This window comes from Trachurus trachurus (genome assembly GCF_905171665.1).
Source record: "Trachurus trachurus genome assembly, chromosome: 12".
Classification (NCBI taxonomy): Eukaryota; Metazoa; Chordata; class Actinopteri; order Carangiformes; family Carangidae; genus Trachurus; species Trachurus trachurus.
The window spans coordinates 22,946,209-22,961,146 of NC_139908.1; the positions used below are offsets into that span (position 1 = coordinate 22,946,209).

General features: G+C 39.3%; 1 protein-coding gene across 1 annotated transcript; it reads left to right on the plus strand.

Annotated features, from left to right (window-relative positions):
- The first annotated feature begins 3,165 nt into the window (after window positions 1–3,165).
- c6.2 (complement component 6, duplicate 2) lies at window positions 3,166–14,650 on the plus strand. Its single transcript, XM_083984089.1, has 18 exons — window positions 3,166–3,354; window positions 3,879–4,048; window positions 4,242–4,398; window positions 4,769–4,913; window positions 5,017–5,164; window positions 5,660–5,798; window positions 6,949–7,173; window positions 7,311–7,554; window positions 7,935–8,057; window positions 8,188–8,354; window positions 8,449–8,674; window positions 9,015–9,183; window positions 9,835–9,946; window positions 10,540–10,672; window positions 10,798–10,992; window positions 11,332–11,416; window positions 11,596–11,840; window positions 13,343–14,650. The coding sequence occupies exons 1-18, from the start codon at window positions 3,181–3,183 to the stop codon at window positions 13,522–13,524; spliced, it is 3,039 nt and encodes a 1,012-aa protein (XP_083840215.1). The 5' UTR covers window positions 3,166–3,180; the 3' UTR covers window positions 13,525–14,650.
- The last annotated feature ends 288 nt before the right edge of the window (window positions 14,651–14,938 follow it).

Genomic DNA, 14,938 nt, shown 5'->3' on the forward strand with positions numbered 1-14,938 from the left:
AGTATCTATCTATCTATCGCTTATTCTTTCCCATGCCTTTCTCTTGAGTTTGGCATATTCACTTGTTTGGAACGTTTTGTTGTTTAAAGTCCCAGCTCTGGTTCAAAATAACATGCACAGTGCCCCGAAGAAGGACATAGTGGCAGCATTGTGTTGTGTTAGCCTGGTGTGTTACTGGTCAGTAGGCTAATTGATGAGATAAAGCAAAATTGTTGACCATGGCTAAAGATATATCGCTATGTGCACCAGGGTTGGGCTTCATTTCCGGGGTGCTTTTTAACCACAGACACTCTTGCATTATTCTCTTTTTTTTCTTGCACATTCTCTCTCTTCACTCTAAAACATTCAGTTTAATGTTATTTTATATATTTAAAGATAATAAATGTATATATCCAGGCTATGCACAGGCATTCTTAGTCTCCAGGTGTACCACTGTACTTGTGTCACACCTCCATGTCTGAATACTTTACAGTGTGAAATGTTTTAGTCTGAACAACTCTCTGATGTGTTTCCTTTGAGCATCATTCAGTAGAAGCTCCCACCAGGTAATCTCAAACTTACCTGTGTGGTTTGACACTGTGTAGACAAAGCAATTCATCCACAGTATTATGGAGCACACACATAACTGGCTCCTACATTTCTCTACAGAAAAAGTGTGTAAAATAAAGTGTATGCCAGATGAGAAAAAGTTTCAAAGTGTTGGCAAAACTTAAACTTAGATGTCATCAGTCTCTTGGTTTGGTCAGTGACACATGATGATCTTGGTCAGTTAGTCTGTTGAGTGATTTACCTCTAAGTAAAGTACCAGACAAAGAAAAGTAAGAAAGTACTGACCATAAACCTTTTTTGGTCCAGAGGATGAATACTCACGACTACATTGACCTCAGCATCACCAGTAGTATACATATCCCCCCCCAAAAAAGGAAAGAAATAGATTCATTCATTAATCCCAAGCCTGCTCCCCAGATGATGAACCCTTCTTATCTGAATGACCTCTTGACCTTCCCTCTTAACACTATCATCAGGGTTAGGTTTACTTTTTTTTTTAGCTCGCTCTAACTCCCCATGCAGCTAAATCATCAGTATGTTGATTGTTGAGTATTTTTGAGGGTGTAACCGGCCTTGCGGGCTCTAGGGGAAACTGGGTGTTCACTGTTCTGCCCATCAGTAGCAGTCTTCCCGGAAAAAAGCTTAGTTCAACTTAGTTTCTTTTGTTTTTCCATCACAAGGGCTTTGCAGATGTTCCACATACAGAAACAGCACAAGTGAAAAAGCCACACACTCAAAAAAAAAAAACGAGCAGAGATCCACTCACAGGGGTTCGTCATTCGAATCACTCTACTAGAGCCATTTTCACATTGAATGTAAATTGTGCAATGTAGATTAATTCGTGTTGGTGAAGATTTTTTTTTTTTTTTGAATTACTGTAATCTAATGTTGTGATGTCTAAATTGCTAAATTCTTTCTTCAGGCATGGATATGACTCAGACTAGACCATGTGTAGTTAGTGTGTCATGAAATGTAGAAAATCCACAGCTATAACTAGAATGTACAGCTTAGGACATTTTATAATGTGAATAAAGTTTTATATGCAAATAAGATGATGTCTCATTGTTTGTTATCTTGAACTTGTCTTTCATGGAACAGGTCAACTCTGAAAAAAATGAACTTCTTTCTTTATTTTTTATTGTGTTGGATAGGTGATTAACAGACAACACATAACACAGGACAGTAGAGACAAGAGGAGCGACATAACCAGACAATATAAAACAACATGGACAAAACGTTCATGAATTTATGCATTTTACATTCAGTATTTATTATATATAGGTTATTCAGACATTCTGTAAATAAATGCACCACTTTACCCTATTACACTAGCCAGTCCTCATAGAAAACAACATAATATTAATCATTTATTGATTATCATAATTGATAAATAAATGGATGCATTAACTAAACTACAACCACAGAGAATTATGTCTTTTGAGTTGGTGATGGTAGGAGAGAATTATGGATATTTATATAATAGGCTGGACAAATAATTATTATACTAGGAGATTTGCTTAGTATATAATGCTCTATTTCAACATCATACCCAATCATGAGCATTGTTGAGACCGGCCCACTGTGAGCTGCTGGAGCTGGAGACCATTTCAGGGGTGTTACCCATCTTCACTCTTGTATCCCCTTGGAGGAAAGAGGAGTTTTCCATGGAGCTCACTCTGAAGTCAACCTATTAACTCACACATCTGTCTTCCACTATGACCGCAAAATATCAACGACATATAGAAGTCTAATAGCATTAATTATCACATTAAGGGATAGTACAAATACAAATGTCGGTTTTAAAATACATCTTTTAAGACCTCACTTTGAGCACTGAAGTAATTAATTGATGAAAAAACATGATAAGCATCATGAATTCCTTGTTTCTAACATGTGGTCAATGGTCAATTTTCTCTGCCTGGTTTTTCCATGTGTTGACCCTCTGAGACCATTTGACCCGATCTGGAAGGACACTTCAACATGTCTGTGAGAGAATGTTCGTTTGGTCCCTGTTTCCCATCATTTTGACAGACTGATGACAGGATGAGTAACAAAGTGTCCATTACTCTGCATGCCTGTGCTACAAACTTCTTTAGTGGTTGGTGGATGAAGCTGGACCTGGCAGGCCTTGTCTGCTATGTGGGGATGGTTGGTAACCACTCATCTAGACTTGAATATTAGATATTTGTTGTATTTACATATTTATTTGAATCACAAATTTGTACTAGTTTTTAAATATATCCTCAGTCTTGCCCAGTTTTGAAACAAAGAGATTTATGAGGCATCAAACCGATGAATAGAACTTTAGACACCCGGAAACTTAGCAAATGTTGACAGCTTTTAAACATTTAAACAGTTAGGCTGGATTCACTCCTGCTGTTTCACCATGGACCTGGAAGTGTGCAGACCGTGTTTATTGCCAGATTGCACAAATACTTGGACAGCTGGAGAAGCTGTCAAGTCTCAAACACACCACATCTGGTTTATGTTTCTGTACCCAGGAAAGTCCAGAGCGCTTTTACTTCCCGTAACAATGGGCGATAAGAGGGTTATGTAAGAATATGATTTATTACTATGTGCTGTTATTATTGTTATTAATGACTTAAAGCCTTTTTTAATACAGATTGGGAAATGCAAGTCCAAACTAGAAACTATGGGGGAGGTTTTATACTCCTGCACAAACACAGACACAAACCTCAGGGTCGGATTCAACTCTTCCTCACTGTGCAGGCTCAGCAGCCCAAAGACACCAACACAGCAGAGGGGCTGCTAAGTTATCTGCTGAAGAAGACCTCGGTACCTGTGGTGAGTCAGATCGAGCTATTTATTTTTTATATCAAAGCAAATGTGGAAAATTTGATTTTAAACCACAAATGATGCATGCTTAGTTTCATGCTATTTTATTATTTTTCTTCGTTCTTCTTCGTTTGCCTTTTTCTTATTAATTTATGCCCTTTTGTGCCTCATGTAAACAAATCAGTCCTCACTCTGTTTATGAAATGTGTGACATAAAGAGGAACTCCTACAAAATCAATTTAACATCTTTAAGGACTGTTTTAATAGGAGGATATCTGAACGCTGCACTGCAATGAATAGAACAGTGCAGTAATGGTAGTTATAGGTTTGGGTTAATATCATGTTGACATGATGGGGTTTTTAAGGATGTTCCTATATGTGAGAATTAGTGTTGTTGCTATTTTGTGTGTGTTTTTTAATGTTGTTTCATAATCTAATTCTTGTGAAATGATCAGTATGGAAATATCCAAAACAGATTTAAAAATCTAAAAACAAAACTGATATAAAAGAACAGCTGCTGTCTCTCAGAGTAGGTCAGTCCAGTCTGGGCTCTCCTGATGGCTCCTTCCAGCCAGCTGCTCCTGCTGCTGCAGCTCCTCAGCTGCATATCAGCTGGTCTGGCCTGTTTTTGTCAGCGCTACTCCTGGGGTCCCTGGTCTGCCTGCAGCAGGACCTGTAACGGTGGTCAACAAAAGAGAGAGAGGTGAGCCATAGCACACATACCGCAGACGCAGGTGAGAGACACAGCACAGACACAGCACTGACAAACTCCAATTTGGTGTAAACCGCAATTAAACCTTAAAATCAACAGCTAGCAACTGTTGTGAAATACAAGCCTCATACAGATGTTGCCAGCTGCTCTATTTGTAAGGGATTTTCTCTTTTTTTTTTGACAGGAACTTTATAAAGGATAATTATTTCTGGATAAGCAGCTGCTACCAGCTGTGCAGTGACTCCGAATGGAGAGCCTGTAATCAGCAAGTCTGTCCAATCAACTGCTTGCTGACAGAGTTTGGGCCGTGGTCTGACTGCTCACCCTGTGCCAAGAAACAGGCAAGAAGCAAAAGATACTAACAGATTCCTTCTCTCTGTCGTTCTGTCTGAGTCTCAGGTCTGTGCTACAAACTCATTTTCTGAAGTCTCATTGATAGAGCTGGTGCTGAGGCAGCTCCAGGGGAAATCCCAGCAAATACAAACTGTGTTTAACCTGTCGAGAAAATATCTTTCCTCGGGATGAAATAATCTGAGCATAAAGGTCCACTTTCTTCATTTCGTAGCTTTCGATCCTACGTAATGTCATTGTCCTCACTGAGTGTGAATGAAGCGTTATTCATAGTTTGGTGGTTTCATTTGTCAGCAATGGAGGATGGACATCCGTTTTATTGACTGATAACATTGTCTCCCTATCATGCTGTTGCTATAGTATCGAACCAGGGGAGTCCAGAGGCCGAACCAGTTTGGTGGGTCGCCCTGCAGCCCAGAACTGACAGATGAGAGGCCCTGTATCCCTGCCAAAGAATGCATAATGCCACCCGTCAAGTGCAAAGACAAATTCAAGTGTGATAATGGTAAGCAGTTTTCTTTTCTTTTCTCCTTTTTTTTTTAACACATATACAGTCGCATACATACACACACACACACACACATCTGAAACCACTGTCTCTGCTGCAGGACGCTGCCTTGACTCGGCGCTAAGATGCAACGGACAAAATGACTGTCTGGATAACTCTGATGAGAGGGGCTGCCCCGACATTCAAAGTGTGTGTCCGACAGTCACAGACAGGAACCCGGCGCCTGGGTCTGACCTGCCGGGCAATGGGTGAGCTACCAGGTGTACAACTTTAGTTTGACTGCGCACTGGCTCACATTTCTTAATGGTGTGGTCATAAATTATATTCTCCTCTGGCAAGTGATCTAATATCATGTTTCTCCTCTTAGAAATAAAGTTCATTATCAGAATGATTCACACTGATGTTCTTCTAGCTCTGAATGCTTGTGTACTACTGCTACAAACATTAAAAGCAGCCTGCCTGGTATACTTTTGATCCCAAAATTGATCATTGAAAACAATAATAATCAGATGACAAATATCCACCATTGAAGATCCACATGCTTAAGATCTCACACTTGACCAGTAAACAGTTTTAAAGTTAACAGTTAAAGTAACAGCAAATCAATTGCTGCTACCAATATGTCCGTTGCTGCAGTTAACCGTTGTGCAACTTGATTTTGCACATCAGTGATCATATTACATTCGATCAGTGTGGCTGTGATGTGCAACGGATTTTCTTTTTTTTTTTAATTCTCTCTGAAGGTTTGATGCCCTGTCAGGGGAGCAGAGGGCAGCTGTGCTGGACAACACATTCATGGGAGGAGACTGCACTATCATAAGACCTCGGGACCTTCTAATATACTTTAGAGTCCCTTACAACTTTCACAGCTTTTCCATTAAGGTGGTGTTACTATTTTGAATATTTGATTACACACTACCTTCACCAACAGAACAAAATAACCCAACTATCTCTAACCGGAGATGGGCACTCTGACTCTGGTGACCTAAGTCGCAAATGCAGAAACTTCAGACTTAACTTGAGACTCGAGGCGAAAGACTTGAGACACTTAACTTGAGACTTGAGACACTTAACTTGAGACTCGAGGTCAAAGACTTAAGACTTGAGGTCAAAGACTTGAGACTTAAAGCAGAAGTAAGTGATACATTTGTGTTAATATAAGTCTTAAATAGTTATATCTTCCGACAGCAATCACTTACATAGAGTGTTTGGACCGAAACACGGGTCTGTCAGTCCCTCTGCTCTGCTCTGAGCCGAAGAGAAAACATTTATCGTATCCTACAGTTTTTATCCAATGAGGAGAGAGAACGGCATGCAGGGCTGTGTGTGCAGCCAAGGGACGCCGTGAATGTGGTGACGTAGGGGCGAGGACTGTTATGGTGCGTTCAAGGAAACTCGTAACTCGTGTTTTTCCGACCTGTGAAGTCGTACCAGTTTGATCTGGTACGAGTTCACGGGTCGGAAGTTACGAGTGGCCGTTATAGTGACTTTCACAGGTAAAACAGGTCGGAAAAACACGAGTGGGTTGCCTGGAACGCTACAAAGTCGTAAGTTGTGACTTGAAGCTGTAATTTACGGTTTCAAAAGCCTACCTGGAACGCAGCATTAGCCAAAACGACCGGACCACTTACTTCTGCTTTAACTTGAGACTTGAGGTCAAAGACTTGAGACACTTTACTTGGGACTCAAGTCAAAGACTTGAGACACTTTACTTGAGACTCAAGGTCAAAGACTTGAGACACTTGACTTGAGCCCAAAGACTAGAGACTTGACTTGAGACTCAAGGTCAAAGACTTGAGGTCACAATCTTGTGCCCATCGCTGTCTCTAACCCAACAGAAATCAGCTGTCAGGACTAACATGTCAGGATGAAAGAAAGTAGTGAATTGTAAATTGTTAAAAAAAGAATCATTGTTTGCTGTTGGACATTACTATGGTCATCTATGGTTAGAGATTTCATCCTATACTCTTAAATCTATAATAATTCAAAAATACGTGTAAATCTTGGTTGACACATGTATTTGTGGTTGTAGGTTGGAGCAGTAGATGACTTCAACATTCAGCCCCGTGTTGTACAGACACACTCTGTCACCCTGAAGCCGAGCAGGTCGAAACATGGCGGACCATCTGAGAAACTGCCATATGACACTCCTACTCTGGGAGACATCCTTGCCAGGATGTTCACCATTTACTTAGGTAGTGTTTCTAGCAGTGGGTCTCAGTCTTACAAGGATATGTTTGAAGCTTCAAAGTCATTGGTGAGTCACTCAGTAAGCACATTCATACTGGTGGGGATACAGTGTAGCGTTGTGAGGATATTCATACACATAATGAATTCTCCAGTTGTTCACGTCTTAGTACTGTTCTGTTTTTGTTTTGTTTTTCACCTCTGCAGGACTCCAAGTTTTTCCGGGTACACCAGGTTCTGCCTGTGTCCACTTTCAGGATCAAGGAACCGGGGGATCTTGTCCTGTCTCTGCCTTTCCTCCAGTTTCTTCACGCTCTTCCTCTTGATTACAACTACGCTCTCTACAGGGAAATCTTCCAGCGCTTTGGGACACATTACTACAGCTCAGGGACACTGGGGGGCCACTATGACATGTTGTACCAGTATGACCGACAGGAGCTCACCAGTTCAGGTACAATAGCACCACCAAGTGGGCAAAGTTCAAAATGACATCAACTGCAGTGATACTTTTGGTGGCAACCTCAGACTGTTTATGGTTTCATAACACTGCCTCAGTGTTAAAGTAGTAATTCCTTCTTACATACTCTAGTGCCCAGAATGAAAACATTCTCACTGGTGTTTAAACCACGATTGTGATGAAAGTCACAGTTGAATATCAGTAGCATGTTATGAGAACATTTTTGGAGGGTCAGTTGAACATCTCGGCCCTTGTTCTGATTGTCATGTCAAATGAAACTGAAGGGACCTCAACACGCTGAAAGAGGAAAATGTACTGTAGTTTAACTGTAATATTTAAATCATTTGTTTAACTTCAGTGTTTCTCTCTGACAGGTGAAACAGATGAGCACACCAGCGGCTGCCTAAACAAAGACAGTACCTTTACCGTCATCCTCTACACTCAACAAAAAAGTGTAAACCGATGCACGGACACCAAGATCACCCAGAAGTATCGAGGTTACTAAAAAAAAAAAAATCTCCCAACTTAATTCCTGTTCATAATTTACTGATGGTGTAAAAAATGATAAGACTATCTTTTTTTTTTTTTTAAATCACCATGGTCTCTTCCACCTCTTGCCTTTTAAAGGCTCGTACATTCAGGCATCAAAAAAGACTTTCTCTAAGGTGAGAGGAGGAGGAGCCATGCAGGCGGAAGCTCTGGCCATCGAGAGGCACGAAACTGCTCCAAACAAAGAAGCCTACAAGAACTGGGCCAAGACTGTCATTGAAAACCCAGTTGTGGTTGAAAACAAGGTGTGATTTTAAGTCACCCTGAAGGAAATAATAAAAAAAAAAAAAGATACATGCTGAGCTAACATTGTGTCTATGTGTGTGCGTCTTTTTCCAGGTGCTGCCTCTCATAGACCTGGTTCGGGGAATCCCCTGTGCTGCCACAAAGAGGAGAAACCTGATGAAGGCCCTCAGGCAATACCTGGAGGAATTCGATCCCTGCAAGTGTAACCCATGTCCCAACAACGGCAGGCCTATTCTCTCTGGCACAGAGTGCAAGTGTGTTTGCCCTACTGGCACATTTGGCACCAACTGTGAGATACGAGCTTCTGACTACACTTCAGGTACATTGAATCTAGATCTTTATCAACCAATGGCCACACCTGTGACATTCCCACATGTGTGAATCTGCTGTTAATTTTTCTAGTCTCCATCAGATGAAGCTTTATAATGAAGAATTGAATGAGCATAATTAAATTCATTGATCTCGTTGATGGTCTCCAGTTGGTGAACCTTTTGATTTCAATGACCCAATAACTCATCATATTATAGGACATTCAATCAACTCAACTGCAGCCATGAGGGCTGCTTTACAGGTCTTCAGACTTTGACCTTTGATCATAAAACTCACTAGGTTTGGTTATGTTCACACTGGAAATGTGGTCCTGTGTCTAATTTCCACAGAGGCGGTGGATGGTTACTGGAGCTGCTGGGGGTCATGGAGCAGCTGTGGGGCCTCCATGAAGAGACGGCGGACACGACAGTGTAATAACCCTAACCCCATCAGTGGAGGCCAACCATGCGATGGTCCTTCCACGGAGGAGGAGCCATGTCACATCTCCATTTTTGAGGAGTAGGCTGCACTCTTTTATTTAAAAAAAAAAAGAATCAACTTTTAACCCCTGATTAGTTCCTGGACTTTACCAAACCAGCAGCCTAACTTACCCTGTATGTGGAGAAAAGAAGGATGCATGTTTTGCTGTTGCAGAGCTAGCAATAGCATTAACAGCTGATTATTATTATTATTAAGTCTATGAGAGATGTGGTGAGTCCAGCATCAAACTTCATTTCTTTACTCACCAAGAGCTGTCTCCAGTGAAGGAAAACAAATTCTTGACACTAGCCACCTAGTATAGCTCCAACTGAAGTCTTATCACTTCCCCATAGTGTCTGCCTGGGCCTGAGGACGTAGTGCTACAACAACAGCTTGTCCCGTAAATGTTTGATGACCAAAGTTACACCGTTCCTGAGAGCTGGGGATGCATTTGAATGGTTGTATTATACGTGAATGCGTTTAAAATACATTCATGTGCACTTCTTGCTCAGTGCTTTAAACTTTAGAATTTGCAAAGCACTGAAGTGCAAGTTCTGAAGGTTGAAGAAGCAGTTGCTCTTGCAAGTGGGAAGAAACCATGTTTTGCCTGTGTCCTTACAAATTTAAATATTCAGTATTCTAGCTCTTATTTAGTGTGTTTGATATTGCGGTTCATGTTTTCTTGTATAGACAGGATACGTGTGAGAATGATGATGACATCACCATAGGCTGGATCGACGAGCTGCCTCCTGGTGTGCAGGGTTGTCTGAGGCCAAAGAGGCCGGTCAACAGCTTCCTCAGGGTAAACACACAATGACCTGCAATTAGTGGTTGAAATGTGGAAGTTATAAGTGTAACTTATAAGTTACATATTAGTCAATTAAAATAGTTAAAAATATTTATTATAAAATGCTAAATTAAATTCAGCATTAATATCATACAGTATCGGAATACAAAAAATGAGAAAAAAAACAGCTTTGAACTTCAAAAACTGTAAGCAATAACTATGTACAAAATAAAAGTAATAAATTATAAATAAAAATAAATGTAAATGCATTTTTTTAAACATGTAATTGACAAATTCATGTTTAATACATTTTATGTTATTCATTTACTTATATGACGGCCTGTCATATTCCATCTAACGTTTTATTTATCAAATTATGTTGTTAGGTTTATTTCTGATTGGAACTGAGACAATTACCAAGCAGATAGGACCTAAGAAAAGACACTTCAAGTACAATATGGGAAATGAAGCATTCAAAGTTTTCTGGATCTTGGCTAAAACTAGAGAGTGAATGAGATGATATCTTACAAAAAGGATCATGCCCAGGCGGGTTTATATGTAGAGAATGTCTAACTTGTCTTCTTCATATGAATCCCCTCCTCTGACAGAAATCAAAGCAGTATTATAACTTAGGTGAGGATGAGGAGTTCCAGTGCTTCACTGGATTTCACATGGAGGGATTTCAGTACATCAACTGTCTTCCTGATGGATCCTGGAGTCTGCCAGCTGGAAAATGCACCAGTAAGCTTTGTTTTCTCATTAGACCACTGAACAATGATGAATGATGAAACTGTTAAGATTAAGTTGCATATCTCTGTACCTTATATACTTATATGTTCACTTAAGGCTTAAATCTGTACCTTTAGGAAACATCTGTCTTCCCCCTGAGCTCCCTGCTGGGGTTTCCATGTTGCCTGCCAAAGAAGAGTACAGTGTGGGGGAAACAGTGCGTTTGAACTGTAACAGCGTGGGCCAATGGGTGACACCACACAGCACCTTCACGTGCAGTGAGAGCCTGGCCTGGGAGCCTGCACTACTCACTGGCCTGCGCTGCACTAGAGGTACACTGGAAAGACAGTACTAAAATAGTATTAGGAAATAAACAGTTGATGAAGCTCATTCAATTTAACGCCATTTATTGCAAGCATTAAAGAAGATGTCACTCACTCAAAAGAATGAAAAACAGGATGTGATGATGTTTCCGTTTGTTTCATGTATTCATCTGAGGCAGATTGTAGTCTAGTCATCAGTTTACATGGATCTGATGTTTCTGACTTTCTCCATGTCCTTCTTCATATAGCTACCCTTAAACAGGAGCAACATTTATATTCTATATGAAAAACACTCAATATATAGGAGCCTCAGAATTGATTTGTTTGCTTACATCTTTTTGTACGTAGGAGAAACTGTTGTTCCAAGTCAGTGTGGTCCAGGACAGAGACTGGAGGGCACTCAGTGTGTCTGCGTCCCGAGGGAGAGCTGCTTGTAAGTCTTTGCGGATTTCTTTATCTTATTTTATTGTAGTTTTTCATGTTTGTCTCATCTTATGATCATGTGGACAATCCTTCCACATATATTCTAATATGAAGCACTTTTAGATCAACTAGAATAAGAATAAAATATAAAATTTGTGTGTGTGTGTGTGTGTGTTTGTGCGTATGCAGGTCAGAACCAGCAGACGCCTGCGTCCTGAATGTAAACGTCGGTGCCATGGTGTCGATGTCCCTCTGCTCCTACCACACTGGTCGTTGCCATAACGATCCGCTCTTCTTCGTCAGCGAGGGCGTGTGCGATCCGGACGACGAAAAGAAACTGGAGTGGGCAAAGTTCAGAGCCAAGATGTCCACCAAGAGCTCTGTTCAGGTGCCCTGTGGTCCGGACACCTGTTATGACTGGGAGACCTGCAGTGGTGAGTTGAAATGAAACCATTCTTACCTTAATCTTTGTCTTTTGGTGGTTTATTACAAAGTATAACACACGCTCAAACTAAACAGCTAATAATGCTATGCAGTGTAATATAAAAAGCATAGTTATGAATTGTATTCAACTATCATCATTTCAGTGATACATCATATGTGGGTGAGGGTTAAGAACAGGATAAGAGTCCACAGACAAGTGGATTCATCAAATTTGAGTTTATGGGAGTTTATTTGCTGAGACTAGAGAGATTCCAAATAGTAAAATAAAAAAAAATGTCCTCACTCATGTGAAAACTCTTTTATTTTTACAAAAACTTTGATTTTCCCGGAAATTATTATTAGCCTATCCTAAACCTTGGAGGGGTTCTGATGACAGGATCAATATCCTTCCACTTGAATCCATCCCAAGTGGAACTTGAATCCATCACAAGCAGCTTATTGGCTAATTGGCTGGAAACAAGCCAATAAACAATGGAAATGTGAAAAACAAGCAAGAAGAGACTGGTGTTGTACAGTGTCCAAGTAGAGGAGTGGAACTAAAATTTGATAAAATAATTTGGTAACACTTTATTTGATGCCTATCTCTATAATGTATAACCATACTTATAATGAGTTATAATGCAGTTATATAGCACTGTAGTTATAAACACCTATAAATGATCATAATGCTTTATAACAATAATCATAACACACTATAAAACATTTTATCATGACTTATAAGGTCAGGTATTATAATACGTTATAATTGTTAGTAACTCGCTGACAATGCCCACATCAATAATGCATTATAAATATAGTTATAATGTGTTATAATTGGCTTATACATGTGTATAACTATCATTATAAACACTCATAAATTATCATAAGGCTCTATAACAATAAGCACAACACATTATAGAGCATCATAATTCTATTATAATACTTGACCTTATAAGTCATTATAAAATGTTCTATAATGTGTTGTGCTTATTGTTATAAAGCCTTATGATAATTTATGAGTGTTTATAATGATAGTTACACAAATTTATAAGCCAATTATAACACATAACTATATAATGCATTATCTATGTGGGTATTGTCAGTGAGTTACTAACAATTATAACGTATTATAACACCTGACCTTATAAGTCATGATAAAATGCTTTATAGTGTGTTATGATTATTGTTATAAAGCATTATGATCATCATTATGAATGTCTATAACTATAGTTATAAAGTGCTATAACTGCATTAGAAGTCATTATAAGTATGGTTATAATGTGTTATAGAGATAGGCGTCAAAGTGTTACCTAGGTGGTTTTATTTTGAATCACTCAAAACTTGTCGATCCAAATTCCTCATTCCTCCACCAGATTCACCCTGTATAAGTGTTGACACTTCATCCGGCATACAGTATTTATGAATGAAATCAAGTGTGAATGTTTGAAGACCTCACAGTTACACAAACTGATTTCCAAACATGAACTCATCTCATGAACACATCTCTCCTCAGTACTGAAGACGTGTGTGTGCAAAGCTGCTCGTGCCTGCCCCAGAGACGGACAGAGCATATCCTGTGTGAGGATGACCAGGACGCAGAGTACTCGCAGTCTGACCGTTTGTTCCATGGCTGCTCTCAAATGTTCCAGCTATGACTTTGAGATCCTCTACGACGAGCCGTGTCTGTCCAGATGATCTGTGCCGTTACACTCAGCCTCTGAATTCATTTAACAGTGGTGTGCCACTACTGGAAAAACACATACAGTATGATTTCACTGAAGCTCAACTGCTCTGCAATGCGCTGTGTGCTTGAACCGCTAGTACACCTTGCACCATGTTACTCTCTTAAGAATTACGTTATGAAAGCTAACTGTAATGGCCAGCAGGTATACCAAAGTCCAAGCACCTGACACTACTCAGACCCAAAAGCAGACATGATGTCGGGACATGAGACACATGATAGGAGATGAGAAAGCTGAGGCATACAGTAGGTGGTTTAGGATGCACTCACACTATGGGCTGTGCAACTGGTCTACATTCATGAAAAGGCATTGGATGACATCAAATCACATGACATATTCACTTCTTTTCAAAACATTGCATCATTGGAATGGATATTCATCAGATTTTATATGACTGGATTATTACCAGATCTGACCTGAAATGTGAATATAGTGGGTAAATTGTCTAACTGGTCTGTTGACCTGAACCGAGCCGTCTAATTACAGGCACATTTACTCTGCTCAATAATAATAATAAAAAATAACATTGAATTTCTTTTATTTTCTTCCAGCACTGTATGTAGGCTATCTCACAGCTTTTGCTCTCAAAATCTGAGCATGTAATTAGGCTACTGTTTGATTTCACCTCTGGATATTTTTTAAACCACACATTTGATACGACCAAGCTATGCTCAGTTACTCAAAATATAATCTGAGTAACAGTGCTTGAATTGAGACAGGAGAGATTGCATGAAACTAACATTCACTACAGGTAGGTCTGTACAAGTAATTGAAATGTGATTAAAAACTTCAATATTGACAATTATCCAAATCACAGGGAGTGCAATTTCCTGATATAAGAAACATTTGTCACAACTTAATTTTAGGTTGTTAACATTGCTGCGTATGGCCTTCAAGACCATAATTGTCCATGTAGAGAAAATGCTTGTTTGGTACAAAACAAAAAACTCAGCATTGTAATTCTGTATAAATTGTTTAATAAATAATGTATTAAGACACTGATCTTGGATTATTGTGAAATTGTCAAGTGTAGTTTTGGCAAAATTTCCAATGTACATAATAAAATCTAAACACACAATAAACACAACAGAACGTGTTATGTGACTGTATAAAAAATTTGAATGGTTTCAAAACAAATGTCCTTGGTAACTTGAATTCAAGATGTATAAGCTCAGATCTATGAGGCGTAAAGGTCATAAATAACAAATAAAAATGTAAAAGTTGTGATGCTCATAAGAAGTTGATCAAAACATGTAATAGGCTACAACAAGTAGTGATAATACACATATTATTACAAGTTGGGTTTTCTTTTATGACTCTTAAAGCAGAAGTAAGCGGAATGTTTGTGTTAATATAAATCTTAAATA

What these genes read in the sequence shown, in the direction of transcription:
- c6.2 (XM_083984089.1), top strand. Translation starts at nt 3,181, where the DNA reads ATGCAAGTCCAAACTAGAAACTATGGGGGAGGTTTTATACTCCTGCAC. An exon ending in AGCTTCTGACTACACTTCAG is followed by an intron (nt 8,675 to 9,014) that starts GTACATTGAATC and finishes TAATTTCCACAG; the next exon opens with AGGCGGTGGATGGTTACTGG. An exon ending in GCCAGCTGGAAAATGCACCA is followed by an intron (nt 10,673 to 10,797) that starts GTAAGCTTTGTT and finishes CTGTACCTTTAG; the next exon opens with GAAACATCTGTCTTCCCCCT.